This window comes from Brassica napus, chromosome A5 (genome assembly GCF_020379485.1).
Source record: "Brassica napus cultivar Da-Ae chromosome A5, Da-Ae, whole genome shotgun sequence".
Lineage (NCBI taxonomy): Eukaryota > Viridiplantae > Streptophyta > Magnoliopsida > Brassicales > Brassicaceae > Brassica > Brassica napus.
The window spans coordinates 26021700-26046407 of record NC_063438.1 but is presented as its reverse complement, the minus strand read 5'-3'; the positions used below and the strand labels follow the sequence as shown (position 1 = coordinate 26046407).

The window sequence follows — 24708 nt, the reverse complement described above, 5'->3', positions numbered from 1 at the left end:
ACTTTTGATGAAAAATGAAGATACCATCGTGGACGTATAGAAGAAACTAAAGACCATAGAGTATTGAACATGACAAATATCATAAAATATTTTTGTAAAATTAAGACACGATTATACATTTTTGTAAGATTAAGACACAATTATTTATAATTGAAAGCCTTGCTAAGACAAAATCTATGTTTCAAATTTTATTCGGCTGTACTGGGTTTGAAACACATATCAGATTAGTAATATTAAGTTTTTAGTTATACAATCAAGTTTCCCTATTAACTATCTTTGACTCATAAAATGATGGGTTGGTCATTCAAGAGTAGGACGATATTTAACTAACAAACCCCATTTATAATCATTAAGTAGGAGACATAGAGGCTTTAATGCTTTTAACATGACGACTCAATTTTTTGGGTGCCTTTCAATCTTGCCTTGGAGGAGATGCAGCCATGGTCTCTCTCGATGTAACTACAACAAAACAGTGGTCATCAGCAGTTTTGAAGAATGGTTTTAAGTAGTTAGAAGAAGATATGAGAGACTTTTGATGACATGCTAACCTTCAGGCTGGCTTTGTACAGCAGGTTCTTGAGTCTGAATTTGATCCTCTGTTTGGCTTTTACCAGGAGATGAAGCTTTGATCTGCTCTTCAGTGATCTTGAGGTAATCCTCGATTGTGTAAGCTTTTTGTGATTGAGCATCATCTGCTTATTTCAAGAAAAACACCTTCACTAAAACTCCATTCATGAATATGAATATGGAAAACAATAACAGTGGTTACAAATTGGCCAATACATTAAACAGACGAATCAAACCACTCACTGGGCTCACTTGTAGTAGTCACAGGATCTTCAATGTTTCCAACAGGTGGTGGAGGAGGGGAGCACTGTGCATTCTGTTCCGGTTGTAGACATCTAGCGTTGAGATTTCATCAAGGCCAATTTCATGCTCCAAGGTGCTTTTGAAATCTCTTGAAACATCCTAAAAAATCAACCAATGTAAGCAACATTTTCTTTTCCTTATTTCCTTTAAGAATTTTCTTGAGATGGAAAAAAAAACTTAAATTTACTAAACCCCTGGCGCATCAAAGCATGCCTGCAACAGATCAAAGATTGTTCATTAGATCACATCTTGTGGTCTATCGGAAATATATAAAAGAACCAAACATGAAGCCAACTAAACTCATTGGGCATGAACTGATAGACCAAACCTTAAACAAAAAGAATATTACACAAACTGCACACTGCTAAACACCTCAATGCGCAACTTGCAGACCACAAAAAGTCACAAAGACACATACATAACAACATAGTTATGATTTTCGGAAAAATATATAAAAGAACCGGACATGCAGACAACTAATCTCGTTCTTCATGTACTGAAAGACCAAACCTTTACTAAAAATATTACACGAACTGCACACTGCTAAACCCTAAAGGCTTCGCAGGCTATTAGATCAAACCAATAAAAAAACAATCACTAATGAAACTTGACCCACCTGATAATACTGAGAAAGTAGTTTCGCCCATGGAGCCTTAGTTCGCTTCTTCCCCGCCTTCGACTTCTTACCATCCGTCACCACTTCACCTAAATCCACAAAAGCATTAGAAATAATAATTAATCAGAGAAAATACTGAGACAGACCACCAAACCTGTCACGGTAGGTGTCGCTAAGACATCGGCTTCAGGTTTTGTGTCGGCTTCAGGATAGATCTCCATCACAGGCACATCAGTTAAAACAGGCTTCTCCAAATCCATAGTTTGGGGATCAGAGGAACCTCGCTCGCCGAGGAAGACCCCGCCGGTTCCACCGCCTAAGCTATAAAAAAATCAAAAATCAGATTAGAACCAAAAAAAAAAAAAAACTCAGATTTGATAGTGGCATCGATCTTAACCTTAGATCGCTTGGTAGGGCGTGGAGATGATGAAGACGGTTCAGGGGGTAAAGAAGAAGAACAGAAACGCTTGGAAGCGGAAGAGTTACATCTCGTCTCAAATCTTGTTCACTTGGCAAATCCCAGTGTCCATTATTTTTCACTTGACGGCGATTAGTGTTATTGACAGGATGAGAAAGCTTAGGCTTTCGTTTTACCAATACAACGACTATGTTAAAAGTGAATGGTTTTGAGAAAAGGTATTAATTCGAAGCCCGATCAAATATTAATTTTCTGTGTTTTTAGACCAACTCAATTAACAGTGCCACACGCAAAATTACGGAGACGGAGACTAAGGGTATGACTGGTTTTCCCGCTACCACCCGCAAACGCAGCTTTTGCGGTTAGTAGCGGTTGCTGGCGTTTTGCAACAATCGCTCAAACCGCTCTAAACCGCTCCAAATCGCTCTGAACCTCATAAATTCAAAAGCTGGTTCCAGCTAGCGTTTGCGGTTGCGGGCGTTTGCGGGAGGATAAAAAAAATTATTTTTTTTCCAAAACAATATAAATACAAAAATAAAAAAATTCAATAAAAAAATTAAAGTGAAATTATAAAAATGCTAAAATATATCAATTAAATTTTAATTAATATTATAAAACTTTAAAATAAAAATATTTTCTATATTTTTAAAAAATTTAAACTATATCTTTCTAAATATAAATTTTATATTTATTATAATATTATTATTTTTGATATTTTTATAATTGTATAAAATGTAAATATTATTAATTTATTATTTAACAGCTGCTGTATTTGGTAGTTAACCAGTCATAAGTATCCCGCAAACGCACAAATTTCTAACCGCAGAACCAGTCGTACGAATTTCTTAAAACCGCTAGAAACCGCAACCACCCGCATCCGCAAACTCCCGCAACCGCAACCGCAACCGCTGCGGTTAAACCAGTCAGGCCCTAAGTAAGCCCAAACGAAGCCCGATCGTATTTCATGGAATTTAAATTGGAAGCCCAATCCGCCAGTGACGTGGCAGAATCATTGGCTGGGAATATTTTGCCTAGGTGGCACCCCTAAGAAGCCTCAAAATTAAGCCCTTTTATATAGTAGGATAGGAAGTAGTATTTATCATCATGGGTTAGTGGATGATTTTAAAAATTGTATCCTTGATTTAAAATAACTTCAAAATTAAGGATCCTAAAGTAATAAATTGTAATGAAAATGTGAACACCCTGTGCTTTTGCACCTTGAGCACTACTCCAGAGCCGACACTGTTTGTATCTGAACAAGGAAAGAGCATAACCAATGTCCTGTCGACATAAAAGTTAACGAACGGATAAAGAGCTACTGAGATTTTTCTTCTTCAGATTTCTTTATTTGTATTGTTTCATCTCTTGATCCCAGAGAGTTTGAGGTTTACTTGTAATCGAAGTTATGATGTAGTTGCGTAGAAATAGGTTTGATAGTTACGAAATCGAGTCTTTTCAACTTCTATGTGACTTGTATGGCGTCTGCGTTTACCATATCATGATGGTTGTTTCACCATGGAGAAAGAAAAAAAAAATCCACAATCCATTTAGATCAGGTTTTAGCACACAAATTTGAAGGTAACATCAAGATTCTCTCAAACATAGGCAAAGAAGCAAACAATTATATATGCTTTGCGTGTATTGACATCTCTAAATACGTGTGGAGAGGAAAAAGAAGCTGTACAATTCTTGGTTTTGTTGTTGTTGTAACTCTAAACAGCTTCGAGAGCAGAGCCCTGTTGTAGTGCTTCTTTAGCTTTAGCTTCCATCCCAAGCTTTAAGAGACAAGCCGCTTGTAAGTAGAGAGCGGTTGAACACTCTGGCGACACAACCTGAGCTTGCATCGCGTCGCTTAGAGCCTCACTGAACATATCGCTCATTAGGTAACATAGACACCGTCTGATTAATACTGTTGGTGATACCACTGGTGCTCCGCTCATGAACTGTTTCATAATAGAATTTCAATCTTTACAAATATTATAGATTTAAGTGTGGGAGAAATATGGTTTCTTGTTGATTCATACTCACTCGGTTTCATTTTAATTGTTGTTTTAAGTTTATACATACAATTAAGAAAACATTTATTTTTGCACATTTTTAAAATAAAAACATAATTACCTATACATCTAACCATATTTTAACCAATTGAAAAATAAACTGGAGAATATTGTTAATAAATTTTGCATTAATTTTTTTTAAATGACACTTATTTTAAAACAAAAATTTTACTCAACCGAAACGGGTGGAGTATATGATACCTCTGTGTAGAATTCAATACCAGTCTCAAAATCCTTAGCACGAAATGCAGCATCTCCATGCTTTTTATAATCATTATTCTCTTGCAAATCACCCGTCCACATTTGGAATGAGAACTGCATTGACATCCTCAGAATGAGGTATTGAGTGGTATCTAAGAGATTATCTTTCTCACAAACATATATATACCTCATTTGTGACTGACACATCGTCCTCTCCATATCCAAGTTTCTCGAGAAGTTCGTGTATGCCACTTAGATCCACTCTTGAGCATGCTTCTCCAAGAGGGGTCAAGCGCAATGGCTGATTTGTTGCAGGTTTAGTGTATGATGGATCCTGTCATTATTAAGCCCCATGAATGAAAAAAAAAGCTTATTAACCTTGGAAGAATTAATGTGGCCTCATGACTTACATGGATGTTTTCTTCTTTGAGTTTTGGCCATAACTCAGCTCGTTTCTCAAGTCTTGAAAGAGCAGACATAAGAAACTTAATGCTTGGTCTCTCATCTGGTTCACGCCGAAAACAGCGGGATGCAAGGTGGATTAGTTCTGCCCTGTCTTCATCAGAGAACTGGCCGTCTAGAGCAGAATCCATTAGCACCAAGTAGTTTTTGCCACGGAACAGATCAAGTGCCTGGAGTGACATAGATAAGAAACTGCTCAAGTTACATATATGATGCCTCAGAGCAATCTCAATGGGGAGTTCTCAACACGATTCTCAAAATATATACATACATATATATATATATATATATATTTAATTGTATGTATCTCAAATTATGGAAAATCAAACCAAAAGTATCTCAAAGGAGAAACTTTGGGTTGGGTTTCACTTCTAAAGATTGACACCTTGAGGGACAAACATAGATATTAATTGTCTACTGTGTGAGGAGAGAGTTACATGATTTGGTGGAATATGCTTGCCACTCATAAGATCCAGTAACAAGGTCCCAAAGCTGAATATGCTACTCTCCGGTACCAGAGTACCTAGACGCAAATATTCAGGAGGAGCAAATACCAAGTTTGTACTGTAGCTCTTCCCCTCTCTGATACACTTCATGAGACCGAAACATGACAGCCTAGGGTTACCAACCTGTCCCACAACTTGAAAGGTGAATAATTATGAAGATGGTTACATTTATCAAACCCAGAGAGATAAAAAAAAATTCTTAACCTTATCGAACAATATTCTGTAGGTGTTGAGATCATGGTACAAATCTAGTCCCATATCATTACAATACTCCAAGGCTTTCGCTGTATGTAACGCAACCTTCAACCTCATTTTCCATTTCATTGGTCGTTTCTCCCCTGCCAAAATACATTTTACAGTCAAACAACTTTGTTAGACACAAAACCAAACTCTGATGGTAAACTTAATGCCAAAGGAGATCAAGAACTGTAATAAAAGAAGTTGACTCTCTCTTACAGTGGAATAGATGCTTTGCAAGTGTTCCATTGGGCATGTAATCAGCAACGAGAAGCCTCTCTTGACCCTCTGAGCAACACCCTATCAAACTGACCATATCCTCACTCCTACATTTTCCCACTTCTTGTGCTTCTTCCTGAAAAGAAAAAAAAAACACAGCCATATTCAAGAATGTTTCCATGTGCAACAGAACAGAATCTTGAACATCACCACATTCAAAACATCTCAACCAATCAGGGCCGGGCATAGCCCTATGAAACATTGTCTTGGCCCCCAAAAATTTTTGGAGGTCTTTTACATAGCCCTCGAATCATGAAAATAATTTTTTTTATTGCCCCAATATCTTAGATCCTACCTTGCAACTACTAAAGTCAAATAAAATGAGCAAGCACTGGATAAATAGAGGACCATTGAAACAGAAGTCATAAAGAATTAATCAAACAGAGAATAATCAGTAAATAAGGACGCACGACGAACTCGGAAGCGTCAGGCCATGAAAGCTTCTGAAACCGCTTTACGGCGATCTTTTTTCCATCGTCAAGCGTCCCTTCGTAGACGATGTTAGGAACCTTCTCGTTGTGTTCCGACACGATGTTGTCGGCGGAGAATCCGTCAGTAGCGACATTCAACTCTTCCAAAGTGAATTCCCGGAATCTCGGACAAGAGCTTCCCTCGCGGTCTTTGTTACTATTATCTGCAGAGAAAACGACTAAGGTTAGGTTTTCGATCATAGTGTTCTTCAGGATTCAACGCATAAAGAGAAAATACCAAGTTCGTCGACGACGGTGGATTTAACCGAGGGAGATGGCGAACGACGCCAAGGTTTGAAGCAAATGCAACGCATCGCCGGCAATGGAGAAACACCAAAACTTTGAAGCGCTCTTGGTAAACTTCCCGCTTCCTGTAAAAATGATATAATTCAAAAAGAAAGAACACTAATATTTTGTAGCGAACATTTACTATTTTTATATCATAATTAAATAGTATAAAACATGCAGGCTTCTGAAAAAATCAACGTAGATATATATTATTTTAAATACGATTAATGTCAACAGGATCATCTTGTTATATTGTAAAGATTTTAGTTTTGCGTGTTCCATTCGATTTCTTCATTTGAGCATGAAACAATACAGAATTTTAATTTAGAAAAGCATAAAATATATTTGTTTGGGTTTGTCTTCATTTTTAAGCCTGACTTATTTTCAATGGATCATATTGCATCTTATATATAACGGTTATTTTTTAAATGTAAGTACTGTACTTTTCATAAACATATCGTTTTCTCTCATGAACTGGCAAAAAAATAAAAAAAAAACCTGGTGTTTATAGTGGGACGCTCGTTTTGGTGAATTATACTAAAAAAAGATACACATACATAAAGAAATCATACACTTGTTAACACACATGGATCTAGCCTCTATTTTTGTTTTGTTAAGAAAGTCTCACAAACACTATGAGCTGACTTACAACTTTGAAATTCCATAACAGTTATTTTTCTTTTGTATTTCTCATACACATATTTTCCAAAAATACAAACATGATTCATTCATATGATACATTTTCTTCATTCATTCATTTATTGGTTTCTGCTATTCCTATATTCCAAAGTCATTGCAAAGTGGTTAGGCTTAAAAATCTCTAAGTATGACTTTCATCCCCATAAGATGATAAGATGTATATTAAGTCTAATTATTCTATTATCATACGATGACCAACATGCATATGCTTAGCCACGAACATATGGATGATCCAAAACGGCAAAAATCATACATATTACATGCGTCACACTAATGCTTACATAAACCCTGAATCTGATCATGTGAATCGAAACTATAAATCCCGTGAAAATTAAACATCGAAAAAAAACAAGATAAATAAAAATCGACTAAGATAGATTTTCCAAACAATTATGATTCACAGTGTAGTATCAATTATGGTCATTGTCAGATCAAACAACCTTTTGAATTATGTCATGTTTGGTGAGAGAATTAATACTGATTAGGTCTTATACAAAGATAAAACCCTAGAGGAGATTCAGACCATAGTTGAAAGTCAACCCGGATGGGACTGTTAATAAGCGTCTTCTTGAAGATGTAACTTGACAAATAAAGTTCTCCAGAGGGATAGTTTTATTATAGTTCCAAAGCTTTTTTGATCTTTTCAAATCAGGTGTAGACATTGAACAATGAAAAAAAGAAAAACACTTTTATTCAAACCAAGACTTCATGAATCTTGGCTAATCACAAACTAAAACAGAATTAAAACAGAAGAGATCGATCGAAACAATTGAGATTAAATCAAATCCTCAAGAAGATATAGATCAAAGCTCATCCCTCTTGATCGTAGAGGGACGAACACCTTGGCTCAAGAAGTCTCTGTAATACTTGCCCGATTCTTTCTCAATACGTGTAAGGTTATTTTTGAAATCAATGTAATAGAGTCCGAATCTGCTCTTGTAACCTTCATTCCACTCGAAGTTGTCCAACAATGACCATATAAAGTATCCTGTAACATTTACTTTGTCGATGCTGCATATTTTACATAGAATGTTCTTATTAGATTACTTGATATAAAAATGGTTACTCTTATCATATAAGCAAACTAAATAGGACATACCAAATAGCTTCATTCATACTCAAAAGATGCCTCTGAAGATAATATTTTCTGTTGTGATCAGCAATACCAACTGCAACTGAATCGGTTTCCCCAAGGTCTTCTCCATATCCTAAAAAGATAAATCAATTTAATACTCGTTTTCTGAAACCAAATGAAGATAAAAAGAGAGCTAAGAATGAGGATATGACAGAATGTTATTTACCATTTTCCATGATCATAATTTCAGGGTTTGCATATTTATCCTTGATGTACTTCAAAAGACTTCTAAATCCTCTCGCGTACACGGGTAGCTTACCGGTGGAAGGCTGAAAATACAACAAAGGTGAAAGTATTACATTATAGAGACAAATACAAGATTTATCCAACTTTTAGTTTTAGTTATTAATTAAAATCCGTACCGTGCTACCAATGGTGAATTTGTCTGCATTCTTAGCTGAAAAGAACATTTTTTATCAGTACCAAATACAAACCTGTTCGTTTGATTTGTTGCCATCGCAATTTCAAGTCAAGGAGATAAATAAAAATTAAAAACTTACGTTCCCATGAAATAAGAGAATCTTGCTTCCATCTTGGTTTAGAATGATCTGGATTCTCGACATGGTTCGCAAACGTGGACGTGTAGTAGTTGAGGCCTACGAAGTGGGCAGAGTTTTTCAGTTTTGCTTTCTGTGCAGCAGTAAATTGGGGCAATCTGTGTCCAACAATATCTTTCATGATCTGTGGATAGTCCCCATACATAGTAGTATCCAAATGCCTATAAGAGATAATATCAATCAAGAAATAATAAAATTTCATTAAATAAAAAAATAAAATAATATATATTAGCACCCATTATTTACAATGCCATCAACTGCCTTACCATCCCAACATAAAGTCAAGTGCACGGCCTATGGATGCACCATCTTGTGAATCCTGAAAGTCATGTGGTTCGAACCAAGCTGGACTGTGTGCGATTCCGACCTTTCCACCTTTACACTGTCGCCATAATAGAAAAAGAAAATAGTTTATATCTTAAAGACAACGATGGTAAAACAAGTTTGAAATTAATCCCTACAATGTATATTCATAATTAAATTACCTTTTCACATTGTGTGAAAGCTTCAAAGGCTTCTGCGTGAGCGTTAAGAAGGTTATGACTGACTAGGTAAACCTCGTATCCGGATCGTCCCCCTTTGCACGTAGGATCTACGTAGTCAGAACAACGTCCTGGTGCCTTCTTGCCTACGTCATAACCAGCGTGAGCGAAAACCCATGGCTCGTTGAAAGTGATCCAATGTTTCACTTTATCACCATATTCTTGGAAAACAAAATCAGCATACTCCCGGAAGTCTTTCCTGCATATTTTTTTAATATTGAGCTATTTAGTTTAACACGTTACTGGTTTCCACAATATATATTATTAATATTCGCTGTACAAAAAAGACAACTTACACAATCCTCTCACTTAAAAAGCCGCCATATTCGTCTTCTAAATCTTGTGGAGTGTCCCAGTGAAAAACAGTCACAAACGGAACTATACCTATATTACATAAAAATATATATATATTTGTTAAGAGAATAAGAAGGTACGTAACTAATTTCATCAATTTAAGGATATGTTCTGAAAAAATAAATAAACCATTTCTTAGGAGCTCATCGATGACGTCGTGGTAGAACTTCACACCAGCTTGACTCACACCTTTCTCCTTTCTTCCATCTGATTAAACATTGTTTTGTTTCATTAATATTTTCTAACAATCATATTATAATGCAAACCAAATTCGATAATTAGGACTCAATTAAATTAGTGGTTGGAAGCACATATACTCACGAGGAAATATTCTTGTCCACGCGATAGAGAGTCTGAATGCATCGGTGTTTAGGTTCTTCATTAGCTGAATATCTTCCTGCGTACATTCGTTTTGAAGAGATACAAATTTTCAACATCTATTATTACAGCAATGATGTACTAACCAATTGAATAAGACTTACTAGATAGACTTTGTATATAATTTCTTTTAAGTTTACAAATGTATACCTTATAACGATGGAAGAAATCAACGGCCACATCGCCATTATCGTTTTTGCATTTCTCTGTAATTTAAAATTAAAGAATATTCAGATCAATACTTAAAGTACAGACGAGATAAGAAAATGAATTGAAGAAGCACTAACCTGGATATCTCTTACAGTAGATATCCCATAAGGCCGGTCCACGACATGTTTCATTCACTGCACCTTCAACCTATCCAATGACATTGCGAAGAGTAGATTGGTTGAGAAAATGATACATAAGAGTATGGGATGTACATTTTCCCATTAATTATATGTAAGCAGTATGATACAACCCAAATATTAATTGATACCTTGTAAGAATATGCCGAAAAACTATTAAACAATACAAGGTGAACCCAATTATCTTCAGGTAGGTGATAGTGTTATATATATACACTAAACTTATCAATTTTTATTTAACTGAATGTTGTTTCAAATAGTCTGGTACATGAAACACCATTCTTCACATAAAGTACATAGTGTATTGTGCTGCGTAATATTGTATTATATTCTACAAATTTTGTAAAACAAAGTTTTATAACTTTTTGACAGTGAGAAATGCTGATCTACATTTACTATATGAATTATAACATATTATTATTAAGGTGTAAATGCTTTATGGAAAACATATTTTGTAAATGATAACTTATGAACATGTTAAGAAATGTTCATGGAAACCTATACTGCACCTGATATGCTGCAGTAGCCGTGCCAAATAAGAAACCTTCAGGGAAACTTGCCCGGCTAAGTTTGGTCGATGGAGGGCAAACAGGCCCATCAGCTGTTGCCGTAGAGACGACGATTGTTAGGAGCATAAGCAGCCCCATGAGAGGAAACTTTTGCAAAGCCATTTTTTGTTGTAGTTGATTTTTCTTCAAGAAAAGAAGTTTAGGATGGTTCCTTTACACAGAAGTGGGATTCCTTATATAGTATTTTTAACTCACTGATTGATCTCTCATTTTATATTTTTAATTAATATGCCATTCATGCCTCGTTTTAATCATGTTTTGTACTTTATATAGATTCAGATCGAGTTTTGATTAAATCTGAATTGATAAACGGACGTGATCGACATGATCTCCTATCGTGTGTGTTTTTAAACTATTGTTGTTTAGTAAAAGTAATTGTTTATCGGCGACTAATCAACCTGTACTCAACCGCATCTTCACACTCATATTCCAAGCTTCAGTTTGTGCGATCTGAAGATAAAGAAATACAAGATGTAAAGTGGGCCTCAACTTTAATACTTCAAGCCCTTTCCCAGCCCAGCAATGAAACCTGCACAAAACCAAAGGAACGTTAGTTTCCTTTTATCAAGAATGTCGGTCAATGTTTTCCCAATGACAATAGGAAAATATACAAAGCTACAGAGGACAAGGAATACGTGATCCAGTATATAAGAAGGCCATAGGTGAAGGTTACAATTATCCGATACAAAGCAAATAACAAAGGCATAGAGAGAGATCAAGAGCATAGCAAATAAGTTCTTAGAGTTCTTAGTTTGGTTATCACACTTGTGATCTCTATTATTGTTATTGTGAAACTTCTTTAAGATATTGAATAAAGAATACGTTTGATTCATAAAGTTATTCCAAAGCACAAGTTGGATTGAATTCCTAACAAGTGGTATCAGAGCAATCCAGGTTAGATTGCAGGTGCTTAAGGGATGGGGAAAACTAGGATCGAAATTGATAGGTTCGAAGGAACCGGAGATTTCTCGCTGTGGAAAGTTCGTATGATTGCTCACTTTGGAGTCCTAGGGCTAAAGGACATTCTAACTGATGAGACCCTTCTGTTGGATCCACCAAAAGAGGAAGCAGAAGGAGATACGAAAGTCACAGGAGATGGGACTACGAAATCAAGCTCAAAGATTGATCCCGTTAAACTTGAAAAGTCAGAGAAGGCCAAAGACCTCATCATCGTCAACGTAGGTAACCAAGTTCTACGGAAGATCAGCCATTGTGAAACCGCTGCTGCAATGTGGACCGCATTAAACACGCTGTACACAGAAACCTCTTTGCCGAATCGTATATACTTACAACATAAGTTCTACACGTTCAAGATGAATGATTCTAAGGACATAGATGCAAACGTTGATGATTTTCTAAAGTTAGTAGCAGACCTAAGTAACTTGAACGTGGATGTCTCAGAAGAAGTTCAAGCTATCCTGTTACTAAACTCAATGCCGCGTATGTATGATCATCTTAAGGAAACTCTCAAATATGGCAGAGATACTCTCAAGATCAATGAAGTAACAGGTGCCGCAAGGTCAAAGGAACGAGAGTTACTTGAAAGTGGAAAGCTTTCAAAATCACAAGATGAAGGACTATACGTGGAAGACAGGGGAAGATCATCTAATAAAGGAGGAAACCGAAACGGTAAAGGCAGATCTAAAAGCAGGCATGGGAGATCTAAATCAAAGCCTAGATACGATAAGAACAACAAAGGATGCTGGACATGCGGGAAGGAAGGACATTGGAAGCGGGAATGTCCTGAAAAGAAAACGCATAGAGCTGCAAATGTAGCTGAAGAGCCTAAGCAGCCATTTGTACTAACAGTTAGTACACACGATGCCGGTTCAGAATGGGTCATGGATTCTGGTTGTTCTTTCCATATGACACCCAACAAAGACGTTCTATTTGACCTAGTCGAATTTCAAGGAGGCAAAGTTTTGATGGCAAACAACACTCACTGTGACGTCAAAGGGATTGGCAAGATAAGGATCGTGAGACCCGACGGAACCGTGGTTATTCTTACAGATGTAAGATATATGCCTAATATGAGCAGGAATCTAATATCCTACGGGATGCTAGAACGAGCAGGTTGCAAATACGAAGGAGAAAACTTCATGATACGTTTCTTCAAAGATGGGAAAGAGATTTTATCCGGTAAGTACCATGAAGGATTGTATTACTTGCAAGGAACAGTTATGAAAGAGGAGGCTAATGTGACACGAGCGGACGTGGACATGACGAAGATTTGGCACTCCCGGCTAGGGCACATGAGTTTAAAGAACTTAAATGTGCTTGTAAAGGAAGGATACTTGTCTAACAAAGAAGTAGATAAATTGGAGTTCTGTGAGACTTGCGTTCTGGGAAAATCTCACAAGCAAAGCTTCTCTGCGGCCAAGCACACTTCGAAAGAGGTCTTGGAATACATACACTCTGATTTATGGGGTGCACCGTCTACTCCGGATAGTCTAGGAGGGTGCAAGTATTTTATAAGCTTCATAGATGACTATTCTCATAAGGTTTGGATTTACTTCCTAAAATCCAAAGATGAGGCGTTTAGCAAGTTTAAAGAATGGAAGGAAGCCGTGGAAAATCAGATCGGGAAGAAAATCAAGTGTCTTAGAACGGATAATGGATTAGAGTTTTGCAATAAACAGTTTGACAAACTTTGCAAAGACTCAGGTATCAAAAGGCACAAGACTTGTCCTTACACACCGCAACAAAACGGTGTGTCTGAAAGGATGAATAGGACGATCATGGAAAAAGTTAGGTGTATGCTCGCAGAAGCAGGATTGGGTCAAGACTTCTGGGCAGAAGCTGCATCAACGGCTGTCTACATTATAAATCGATCCCCTAGCTCAGCCATAGACTACAGACTTCCTGAAGAGATGTGGACAGGAAAGAAACCTGAGTTGAACCATCTGAGGCGATTTGGTTGCTCAGCGTATGTCCACACGATCCAAGAGAAAACAAGTCCAAGAGCGTTAAAAGGCATCTTCATGGGATATCCATTTGGAGTTAAAGGATACCGTGTTTGGTTACCCGAGGAAGGCAAATGCGTTACAAGTAGGAACGTGGTGTTTAATGAAGAAGATTTGCCTAAACACTCGGAAACTAAAAAGGAACAGGAAGAAAGTAAGAAAGGGATCAGAAGAGTTACTTTCAGAGAACCTCTAATCGAAGGGCCTAGTTCCACAGATGTAGAGAAGTCACCTGTTCAAGGTGGAGCTTCTGAAACTGAAGAATCAGAAAATTCAGAAGAAACCAGTTCTGAAGAAATAGATGAAAACGCAGAAACCGAAATCGAAGGATATATGCTCGCACGAGACAGAGTGCGAAGACAAATCAGACCTCCTTCTAGGTATGAAGATACTGATTTCGCAGCTTATGCGTTAGCCGCATCTGAAGAGATAGAAATCGACGAGCCAAAGTCATTTAAAGAAGCTATGATAAGCAAGAAAAGCAAGTTTTGGAAGAACGCTGCCGGAGATGAGATGGACTCTCTTCAAAGAGCTGGCACATGGATACTGATTGAAAAACCCGAGAATGCAAAAGTTATAGGCAGCAAATGGATCTTCAAGTTAAAGCCTGGAATACCCGGAGTTGAAGAACCGAGGTATAAAGGGAGATTGGTGGCGCAGGGATTTTCTCAAAAGGAGGGGATCGACTACAATGAAGTGTTTTCACCTGTAGTGAAGCATGTGTCGATCAGATTGATGTTATCTCTCGTGGTTAATAAAGATTATGAGCTGGAGCAGATGGACGTTAAAACAGCTTTTCTTCATGGAGATTTGGAAGAAAGAATCTTAATGAATCAGCCAGAAGGATTCATAAAGAAAGGAGATGAAAATAAAGTCTGTTTACTAAAGAAGTCTTTGTATGGATTGAAACAATCTCCAAGACAATGGAATCTCAAGTTTGATTGTTTCATGAAGAGCCAGCGGTTTGTAAGAAGCAAGGAAGATCCATGTGTTTACATGAGAAACGTGAACACAGAACAAGCCGTGTACTTACTTCTATACGTCGACGACATGCTCATAGCTTCGGGAGATAAACAAGAAATCAGAAGCGTCAAAGAGAGTTTAAGCAAAGAGTTTGAGATGAAAGATTTGGGAAAAGCTTCAAGAATATTAGGAATGGATATCATAAGAGACAGAAAGAAGGGAATTTTAAAACTGTCTCAAGAGAACTACTTAGAGAAGGTTCTGAAATCATTCAATATGACTGAAGCCAAGGCTGTGAATACGCCTACCTCAACTCAATTTAAACTGAAGAGTCTTACGAAAGATCAAAAGGAAGAAGAAGGAAGCTTCATGGCAGACATACCGTATGCAAGCGCGGTTGGAAGTATAATGTACGCCATGGTCGGTTCAAGACCTGACTTAGGCTATGCAGTTGGACTCATTAGCCGCTTCATGTCAGAACCAGGAAGAGAGCATTGGCTAGCAGCAAAATGGGTTTTACGATATCTTAAGGGTGCTAAAAGAAGGTGTCTAACGTTTACTAAGCACTCAGAGTTTAGTATTCAAGGATTCTGTGACTCGGATTATGCTACTGACCTTGACCGAAGAAGATCAGTTACAGGATTCGTGTTTCAAGTTTGGGGAAACACGGTTAGCTGGAAATCAAGTCTACAAGACGTGGTAGCTCTTTCAACGACTGAAGCAGAGTACATGGCTCTTACTGCAGCCGCGAAAGAAGCTATATGGTTAAGAAGATTATGTGGAGAGTTGGGGTTTGAACAAGAAAGTGTTAAGATTCACTGCGATTCACAAAGTGCTATAGCCCTAGCAAAGAATCATGTTCATCACGAAAGAACTAAACACATAGACACTAAATACCACTTCATAAGAGACGTTGTAGCAGAAGGCAAGGTTCACCTTTCTAAGATCCATACTAGCAAGAATCCTGCAGATTTTCTAACTAAAGCCTTACCCGGGCCTAAGTTTGATCTCTGCTGTGATCTCCTCAACATCAACGAGTAGAAACCGAAGAACGTCGCAGGTAACTCCATTGTCGAAGATGTCTCGCAAAAGGAAGAAACAATGAGTTAATAACTCCGGATTATTTCTTAAAACGATAATGGGAAAGCTTAGGAGAAGCAAAAAGTTACCTGCAGGGACGTTGTGGAAGCGAGGCACATGGTACTTAGCTCAAGGTGGAGAAGCTAAGGGAAATCAAACAGAGTTAGTAAAGGATGATTGAAGTCGATGAAGAAAAGTAGACTTCGGAAAAAGATATACCTGAGAGAACGTCTTAAACGGCTGTGGCAGCTGAAGGGAGACGAGTATCTGCATTGGCAAACGAGAACACAGATCACCAGACAACAAAAACCATGTCTTAAACAGCTTAAAAGAAAAGTAAGAGATTTTACCGAGAAGCTGAAGGGAGACAGGGTTTATTGATAGAACGGAGGAAGCTCTAGAGAGTCGCCGGTTACGTTCTAAGGAGTATACGTGATGTGTTTGATCACTGAAGTTCTAGCTGTGACATTAAAGAGGAGGTTAATACATGAAACTCAAGTGAATCTAATTGGAGAGAGGATCCAAGGAAGATTAATCAACTATCATCACCAAGAAGAAATTCGAGATTCAAAATCATCAAGGAAAAAGAATTCGCGAGCTTTTTCAGATGAAGAATCTTACCGGGTGATGCTTAGATGGTGGGAGTTTTCTGAAGATCGAGCTGAAGATCTGGGGAAAAATCGATCTACCGGCAAGGAGTCGAAGCGAGAGAGAGTGGTGAGGCTGTAGCAGCGTACGAGCTACACCGATTCATCGGAAAAAAGACAGGAGAAGTCACCGGTGTGTGACGCCATCAACGTCGCGAGATTTGTCGGGAGAAGGAGTAGAAATTTTTTTTGGTCTTCTGGTTTCTTCGATGGAATCGAAGAGGAAGACAAGGAAGAATTAAAATTGGGCCAGGTGGAGTTTGTAAAGTGGGCCTCAACTTTAATACTTCAAGCCCTTTCCCAGCCCAGCAATGAAACCTGCACAAAACCAAAGGAACGTTAGTTTCCTTTTATCAAGAATGTCGGTCAATGTTTTCCCAATGACAATAGGAAAATATACAAAGCTACAGAGGACAAGGAATACGTGATCCAGTATATAAGAAGGCCATAGGTGAAGGTTACAATTATCCGATACAAAGCAAATAACAAAGGCATAGAGAGAGATCAAGAGCATAGCAAATAAGTTCTTAGAGTTCTTAGTTTGGTTATCACACTTGTGATCTCTATTATTGTTATTGTGAAACTTCTTTAAGATATTGAATAAAGAATACGTTTGATTCATAAAGTTATTCCAAAGCACAAGTTGGATTGAATTCCTAACACAAGAATGCATCGATTTACTGGAATATTTTTTACATGCCATTAAGGCATATCGTTAATCATCTTTTTATACTATATAGATCCAGATCGATTTTTCGATTAAATCTTATATCATAAGTGGATGTGATTGACATGGTCCTAACGTGTGTGTGTTAAACTACTGCTTTTTAGTAAAAGTAATTATTTATGGGCATCTTCATATTTTGTGCGATTTGGTGATAGATAATGCAAGAATGCATCGATCCCTTGGAACCCAAACAAGCCACAGTTACCATTCAAAACATTGTGAAGCTCATATTCTCCTCACCACTGACCACACTTCGTATATTCATGGTTTAGTCTCGATATTCTATTTAGTTACTCCTCATCAATTTCTCACTAATTTTTGTTTATATTGGATAAAAACATTTAGATTATCATTTAAGTAGGATGGTTCATTGCACGATCTATCTCGCTGGTGTTATTGTTTATTTGTTAATTATTTTCCTTTATTTTTATGTAGAGGATGATTCATCCCATGATCTATATCGCTGTATTATTAACTTACTTTTATTTGAACATTTACACCAAGAATAATTTTTTTTTTGAACATATAATATCGTGCGTGTCTAACGTGCAATATGTTTTAACATGTGACTATGAAGAATTCGTTGTGTAAAATATATGATCAGTCCAAATTATGGAAACCCGGCCGAGTCTCATGTTCCAGGCAAAGTAGGTTACGTAACGTGTATGAAATTTGTGAAGACTATTACAATAATAAAGACTTTAACATTTACACCAAAAAAAAAAAAAATTTGTGAAGACAAAAAAGACTATTGTATTGTTCAAAAAACAAAAAGACTATCGTAGTTACGGAGAGCTCAGTTTTCGTTGAATGTGTTTGGACGGATCGATGGGCGTTTTGTATGAAGTCACCATACTGTCCTGTTGATTTTTTATCAAAGAACCAAGGACAGTAACGTATACACAATTTGAAGTATATTTTGTCTGTTTTATTTAGGTTACATAATGCAACGTTTTTGTTCCACGAATGCATCTTAATTTTAATTGATAGATTTCGGTAGTATTTAGCATTTACAAAACATGAACAGAGCAAACTGTAACTTCTGACTTTTTTTGCGTTTATAGTCTTTTAGAGGACGTCGTCGAATCATATTTTCTAATCTATATGCTTAGATACTGGTACATACGTTTTTTCATTCGAGTTAGACATTTTGGTGTAAGTCGTTGTGAATCACAACTTTTGTATCTTTTCGATTAGTCTATCGTAAAATAGTAGTTTTTCCGTTTCAAAATATACATGTTTTAAAAAAAAATTGTTTCAAAAATATATATTTTAAAAATTTCAATGTATGGTAATCAAGATTTCATATTGATAAAATATATTAATAATAAATTGTAAACTTAAAAAAAAGATTATTGAAATTCTATTGGTTAAAAGTTATGAAGAATAATTAGTTACAAAAAATAATGCATGGTAATCAAGATCTCATATGTTTTCTTAATGTATAAAATTTCTAAAACATACATCTTTTTGAATTAGAGGGAATATTGTTTATCATGAGTTAGTTGAAGGTATAAGTTAAGGATGTGTCTTGACATATAAAGCGACTTCTCCAAAGGGATAATGTTATTATAGTTCCAAAGCATTGAGAAATGAAAAAAAAAAAGAAAACACTTTTATTCTAGCCAAGACCTCATGAATCTTGGTCAATCACAAACTAAAGAAGAACTGAAAAAAGAAGAGATCGAAACATTGAGACTAAATCAAATCCTCAAGAAGATATAGATCAAAGCTCATCCCTCTTGATCGTAGATGGACGAACACCTTGGCTCAGGAAGTCTCTGTAATACTTGCCCGATTCTTTCTCAATACGTGTAAGGTTATTTTTGAAATCAATGTAATAGAGTCCGAATCTGCTCTTGTAACCTTCATTCCACTCGAAGTTGTCCAACAATGACCATATAAAGTATCCTGTAACATTTACTTTGTCGATGCTGCATATTTTACATAGAATGTTCTTATTAGATTACTTGATATAAAAATGGTTACTCTTATCATATAAGCAAACTAAATAGGACATACCAAATAGCTTCATTCATACTCAAAAGATGCCTCTGAAGATAATATTTTCTGTTGTGATCAGCAATACCAACTGCAACTGAATCGGTTTCCCCAAGGTCTTCTCCATATCCTGAAAAGATTAATCTATTTAATACTTGTTTTTTTTAAACCAAGTGAAGATAAAAAAAAAGAGAGCTAACAATGATGATATGAGAGAATGTAAAGTTACCATTTTCCATGATCATAATTTCAGGGTTTGCATATTTATCCTTGATGTACTTCAAAAGACTTCTAAAGCCTCTCGCAAAAACTGGTAGCTTACCGGTGGAAGGCTGAAATACGACAAAAGGTGAAAGTATAACGTTATAGACGCATATACAAGATTTATCCAACTTTTAGTTTTAGTAATTTAAATCCTTACCGTGCTACCAATGGTGAATTTGTCTGAATTCTTGGCTGAAAAGAAGATCAATTTTGATCAATACCAAATACAAACCTATTTGTTTGATTTGTTGCGCCATCGCAATTTCAAGTTAAGGTAAGAAATAAAAGCTTACGTTCCCAGGAAATAAGAGAATCTTGCTTCCATCTTGGCTTAGAATGATCTGGATTCTCGACATGGTTTGCAAATGTGGACGTGTAGTAGTTGAGGCCAACGAAATGGGCAGAGTTTTTCAGTTTTGCTTTCTGCGCAGCAGTAAACTGGGGCAATCTGTGTCCAACAATATCTTTCATGATCTGTGGATAGTCCCCATACATAGTAGTATCCAAATGCCTATAAGAGAAAATATCAATCAAGAAATAATAAAATTATATTAAATGAAAAAATAAAATAATATATATTAGCAGTAGCACCCATTATTTACAATGCCATCAACTGCCTTACCATCCCAACATAAAGTCAAGTGCACGGCCTATGGATGCACCATCTTGTGAATCCTGAAAGTCATGTGGTTCGAACCAAGCTGGACTGTGTGCGATTCCGACCTTTCCACCTTTACACTGTCGCCATAATAGAAAAAGAAAATAGTTTATATCTTAAAGACAACGATGGTAAAACAAGTTTGAAATTAATCCCTACAATGTATATTCATAATTAAATTACCTTTTCACATTGTGTGAAAGCTTCAAAGGCTTCTGCGTGAGCGTTAAGAAGGTTATGACTGACTAGGTAAACCTCGTATCCGGATCGTCCCCCTTTGCACGTAGGATCTACGTAGTCAGAACAACGTCCTGGTGCCTTCTTGCCTACGTCATAACCAGCGTGAGCGAAAACCCATGGCTCGTTGAAAGTGATCCAATGTTTCACTTTATCACCATATTCTTGGAAAACAAAATCAGCATACTCCCGGAAGTCTTTCCTGCATATTTTTTTTAATATTGAGCTATTTAGTTTAACACGTTACTGGTTTCCACAATATATATTATTAATATTCGCTGTACAAAAAAGACAACTTACACAATCCTCTCACTTAAAAAGCCGCCATATTCGTCTTCTAAATCTTGTGGAGTGTCCCAGTGAAAAACAGTCACAAACGGAACTATACCTATATTACATAAAAATATATATATATTTGTTAAGAGAATAAGAAGGTACGTAACTAATTTCATCAATTTAAGGATATGTTCTGAAAAAATAAATAAACCATTTCTTAGGAGCTCATCGATGACGTCGTGGTAGAACTTCACACCAGCTTGACTCACACCTTTCTCCTTTCTTCCATCTGATTAAACATTGTTTTGTTTCATTAATATTTTCTAACAATCATATTATAATGCAAACCAAATTCGATAATTAGGACTCAATTAAATTAGTGGTTGGAAGCACATATACTCACGAGGAAATATTCTTGTCCACGCGATAGAGAGTCTGAATGCATCGGTGTTTAGGTTCTTCATTAGCTGAATATCTTCCTGCGTACATTCGTTTTGAAGAGATACAAATTTTCAACATCTATTATTACAGCAATGATGTACTAACCAATTGAATAAGACTTACTAGATAGACTTTGTATATAATTTCTTTTAAGTTTACAAATGTATACCTTATAACGATGGAAGAAATCAACGGCCACATCGCCATTATCGTTTTTGCATTTCTCTGTAATTTAAAATTAAAGACTATTCAGATCAATACTTAAAGTACAGACGAGATAAGAAAATGAATTGAAGAGGCACTAACCTGGATATCTCTTACAGTAGATATCCCATAAGGCCGGTCCACGACATGTTTCATTCACTGCACCTTCAACCTTATAAATCACATAACGAAATGAGTTGATGAGTTTAAGTAATGGTATATAGAATTATGGTTTTATTTTCTGTTTTTCCAGTTAATATCATGTAATAAGTAAGATACTAACTTTTCCCATAACTATAAATGAATGGAAAATGGAGTCCACTTATGTATATATTGAATTAAAATAGACCGCTGTATGATCTACATTACAATATAACGGATTACATATTATTTATTGTATAATAACACATGGAAAACTTTTCTTATGTGTCAAGAAATGTACATGGAAACTTATATCGTACCTGATATGCCGCTGTAGCCGTGCCAAATAAGAAACCCTCAGGGAAACTTGCCCGGCTAAGTTTGGTGGAAGGAGGGCAAACAGGCCCGTCAGCTGTTGCCGGAGAGACAACAATGGCTAGGAGCAAAAGCAGCCCTATGAGAGGAACTTTGTGCAAAGTCATTTTTGTTTTTGTTGTTTTTGTCTTCTTCAAGAAAGAAGTTTAGGATGATTCTTTTACATCTAAGTGGGGTTCTTTATATAGTGATTTCCTTTCACTTATTGATTTCTAAGTTTATGTTATTTTAGTATGCCAACCAGGCCCGTTAAGCATCTTTTGATTTTGTGCTCTGCAGATCCAGATCGAGTTTCGATTAAATCTTCATTGATGTGTGTTTTTTTATATTGGAGTAACAGTAATCAACCTTAACTCCACTGCATCTTTAAACTCATAGTCCAAGTGCTACTACTTGTTAGGTTTAGTTTTTTTTTTCATTTACAAAAAGAAAAAATAAATACAAATCCAAACCAGACATAGTCCAATAAACATTGGTTTTATTTCAAAATTTTAAAATGTAATCAACATAAATTTATTTAAATTGTTTAAATATATTACAATTTATACAAAAAAAAATTCTCAAAATTATAGGACCGGTTTAAACAGATATTTTTTTTTTGCTAAAATTTGGTGAACAGATATTAACTATCCAGTTTCTCTAGTGCCGTCTATTCACGATTCTTATATCAATGATTCATTCTCGAATCTGCATACCTTATTTAGCTACTCCTCGTTTAGTTTTCTCTACTTTCCTTTTATTTTCTGCAAGTTGAGCCGAAACCAAAATAATATTATACATAGGATGATTCATCGCACGATCTCTTTGATTATTAGTTTTATATAGGATGATTCACCGCATGATCTTTAATGTTGATCACTAATTTAGTTTTTCAGAGTTTGGAACATATAATATCCCGCGTGTCTAACGTGCAGCATATATTAACATGTGACTGAATATTTCGTGGTGCAAACTCCGAAACAAATAAAGTTTTTGAAACTAACAAATAAAGTTTTCACGTCGTTATGTAATTAATACGATTAATAATAGTCCTTAACACCATTTATACTTAACATGAAGATTTTTCAGTACAACAATAGCGGTGAGTGACTCTATACTTTGTTTTCAAATTTTGAAGGTGTATTATTTACATTTGCCGTGTTCAACGAGCAACAATAATACTACTACTTTGCCATTTTACAAAAAAAAAAAAAAACAATAATACTAGGGTAACTGCTACTTAATCTTTATTGAATCCTTCCGTATTTTTTTGTGAAAAATGAAACTTTTATAGATAAATATGACTACTGTTTGTAAAAGATTACTTTTCTCTTTTTGGGGCTACGAAATTTCATAACGACTAGGTTAGTTTCTCGACCGACAAACCTCTTCAGAATTTAGTACAAAAGAAGAATGGATGGAACATTCGTCGGATTTTACTCCGATGGAGAATAGCATTGAAGTAGTTAGTGCAACTCTCAATCTTATCACCTGTCATGCAAAGCAATCTAGATGATCTAGACAGAAAGGAATTATCGTATGATCGTATTCATCGTAATATAGTTTGAGCGGTGGCCGTAATATTGGCTGAAACAGAACACAGTCATTAGGAATAGAGGTCGAGTCTTTCGAGATTCTTTAACTTTCCCTGTTCGCTGATGTCTTGTATCGGCTTTGGTTTAGGCCTTCGAGATTTTACTAGTTGACTAAGTTTTGTAAGCAGGTTCAGATTCCTTTATAAACTCTCAACGCGAAGCTCTTCTCCTTTGAAAGTATCGGTAAAAATTCATCTCCTTATTCTCCATTCTTAATTGTGTGTATCGGTTAGTAAACTCATGATTGTCTGGTTCAAATAACTTCCTTTGTCTGACCTAGATAATTTCCTTGTCAAATTTAAGCTTGTATCAGATGGACTATCAATAGGCCTTGGGCTTGAACTATGTAATTTTTAATACTCTTTTGTTTTTGTTTGTTTTGATAGAAGCCCAATTAATAAAAGAAAAGAAAAACATTATAATCTATTTTTCCGTACCAAGACATTATAATATATAATCTTCCTTTTACATTTTTCCTACTGAAATACATTAAAATGTATGATTGTTTATGTCATTTAGCTCATTGAGTTCCTCGAAAGAAGTAGACATAGCACACAAAATAGTGGAATTAAAGAAGTGAAACTCTAGAAGACGATTAAGTTATAAGTGTATCACTATAATTTCTTAAGAGAATCTCTCATCAATTTTTTTATGAACTTTCAACTTTTAAATACAAACAAATTTTTCTTATAATTTTAAAAGTCGATTTACAAAAAAAAATTGAGAATTCCACCCACAAAAAAATTCTTTAAATCGATAGATTTCTAAAAGTATATAATATTGTGGATATCTAATAACATATAAAATTCCTCACTTCATTAGTAACACAAGAGCAGTTTGTCACTATCTTAGGTGACTAAGATAGTAATATATGCAGAACTTTTTTGTCCTTGCTATCAAATGTTGATCTCAAGTGAGAAATGTATACAATTAATTTGAAGAAAAATTCTCAGGGTTAATAAAATTATTTGAAACCAACTAATGTACACTCATATCTAAAAGGCCGATTATTATTAATATTTATTGGAACCAGGGGAGTTAAAGACCTGCGACCAGCAACAAAGTAAATTAGTCTTTTCCAGCTGCTGATAGAACATGGTTTATATGAGACCCATACAAATTTTAAATTCTAACCCTAATTAGAACGTAATTATCAAAATATCAGCATCAAC

At 35.8% G+C, this 24708-nt stretch overlaps 3 protein-coding genes and 1 long non-coding RNA gene across 5 annotated transcripts; all 4 read right to left on the bottom strand.

Moving 5' to 3' along the window:
• Positions 1-202: 202 nt before the first annotated feature.
• Positions 203-2134, bottom strand: LOC111215791. 2 transcript variants are annotated; one of them, XR_002664651.2, is made up of 6 exons: positions 1884-2134; positions 1641-1807; positions 1487-1575; positions 811-1083; positions 549-692; positions 203-459 (listed from the first exon to the last, which is right to left on the bottom strand). It is a non-coding gene; the product is annotated as an uncharacterized LOC111215791 (long non-coding RNA). The 2 variants fall into 2 exon arrangements; XR_002664652.2 differs by having other exon boundaries at positions 1641-1802; positions 1884-2121.
• Positions 2135-3303: 1169 nt separating this feature from the next.
• On the bottom strand, positions 3304-7194 carry LOC111216097 (serine/threonine-protein kinase BSK6-like). Its single transcript, XM_048780035.1, has 9 exons — positions 6355-7194; positions 6057-6280; positions 5587-5722; positions 5335-5468; positions 5062-5253; positions 4573-4794; positions 4350-4496; positions 4163-4276; positions 3304-3847 (listed from the first exon to the last, which is right to left on the bottom strand). Exons 1-9 carry the CDS (start codon positions 6428-6430, stop codon positions 3617-3619), a joined length of 1476 nt encoding a protein of 491 aa, XP_048635992.1. The 5' UTR covers positions 6431-7194; the 3' UTR covers positions 3304-3616.
• Positions 7195-7775: 581 nt separating this feature from the next.
• On the bottom strand, positions 7776-11143 carry LOC125609106 (beta-glucosidase 23-like). Its single transcript, XM_048780034.1, has 13 exons — positions 10926-11143; positions 10357-10426; positions 10220-10275; positions 10013-10088; positions 9821-9898; positions 9634-9721; positions 9281-9536; positions 9062-9177; positions 8739-8956; positions 8601-8635; positions 8405-8507; positions 8203-8311; positions 7776-8114 (listed from the first exon to the last, which is right to left on the bottom strand). The coding sequence occupies exons 1-13, from the start codon at positions 11085-11087 to the stop codon at positions 7907-7909; spliced, it is 1575 nt and encodes a 524-aa protein (XP_048635991.1). The 5' UTR covers positions 11088-11143; the 3' UTR covers positions 7776-7906.
• A 5910-nt stretch (positions 11144-17053) lies between these two features.
• LOC111215955 (beta-glucosidase 23) lies at positions 17054-22129 on the bottom strand. The gene is made up of 13 exons (XM_048780033.1): positions 21908-22129; positions 21549-21618; positions 21412-21467; positions 21205-21280; positions 21013-21090; positions 20826-20913; positions 20472-20727; positions 20253-20368; positions 19924-20141; positions 19788-19822; positions 19596-19698; positions 19388-19496; positions 17054-19299 (listed from the first exon to the last, which is right to left on the bottom strand). Exons 1-13 carry the CDS (start codon positions 22067-22069, stop codon positions 19092-19094), a joined length of 1575 nt encoding a protein of 524 aa, XP_048635990.1. The 5' UTR covers positions 22070-22129; the 3' UTR covers positions 17054-19091.
• Between the last annotated feature and the right edge of the window lie 2579 nt (positions 22130-24708).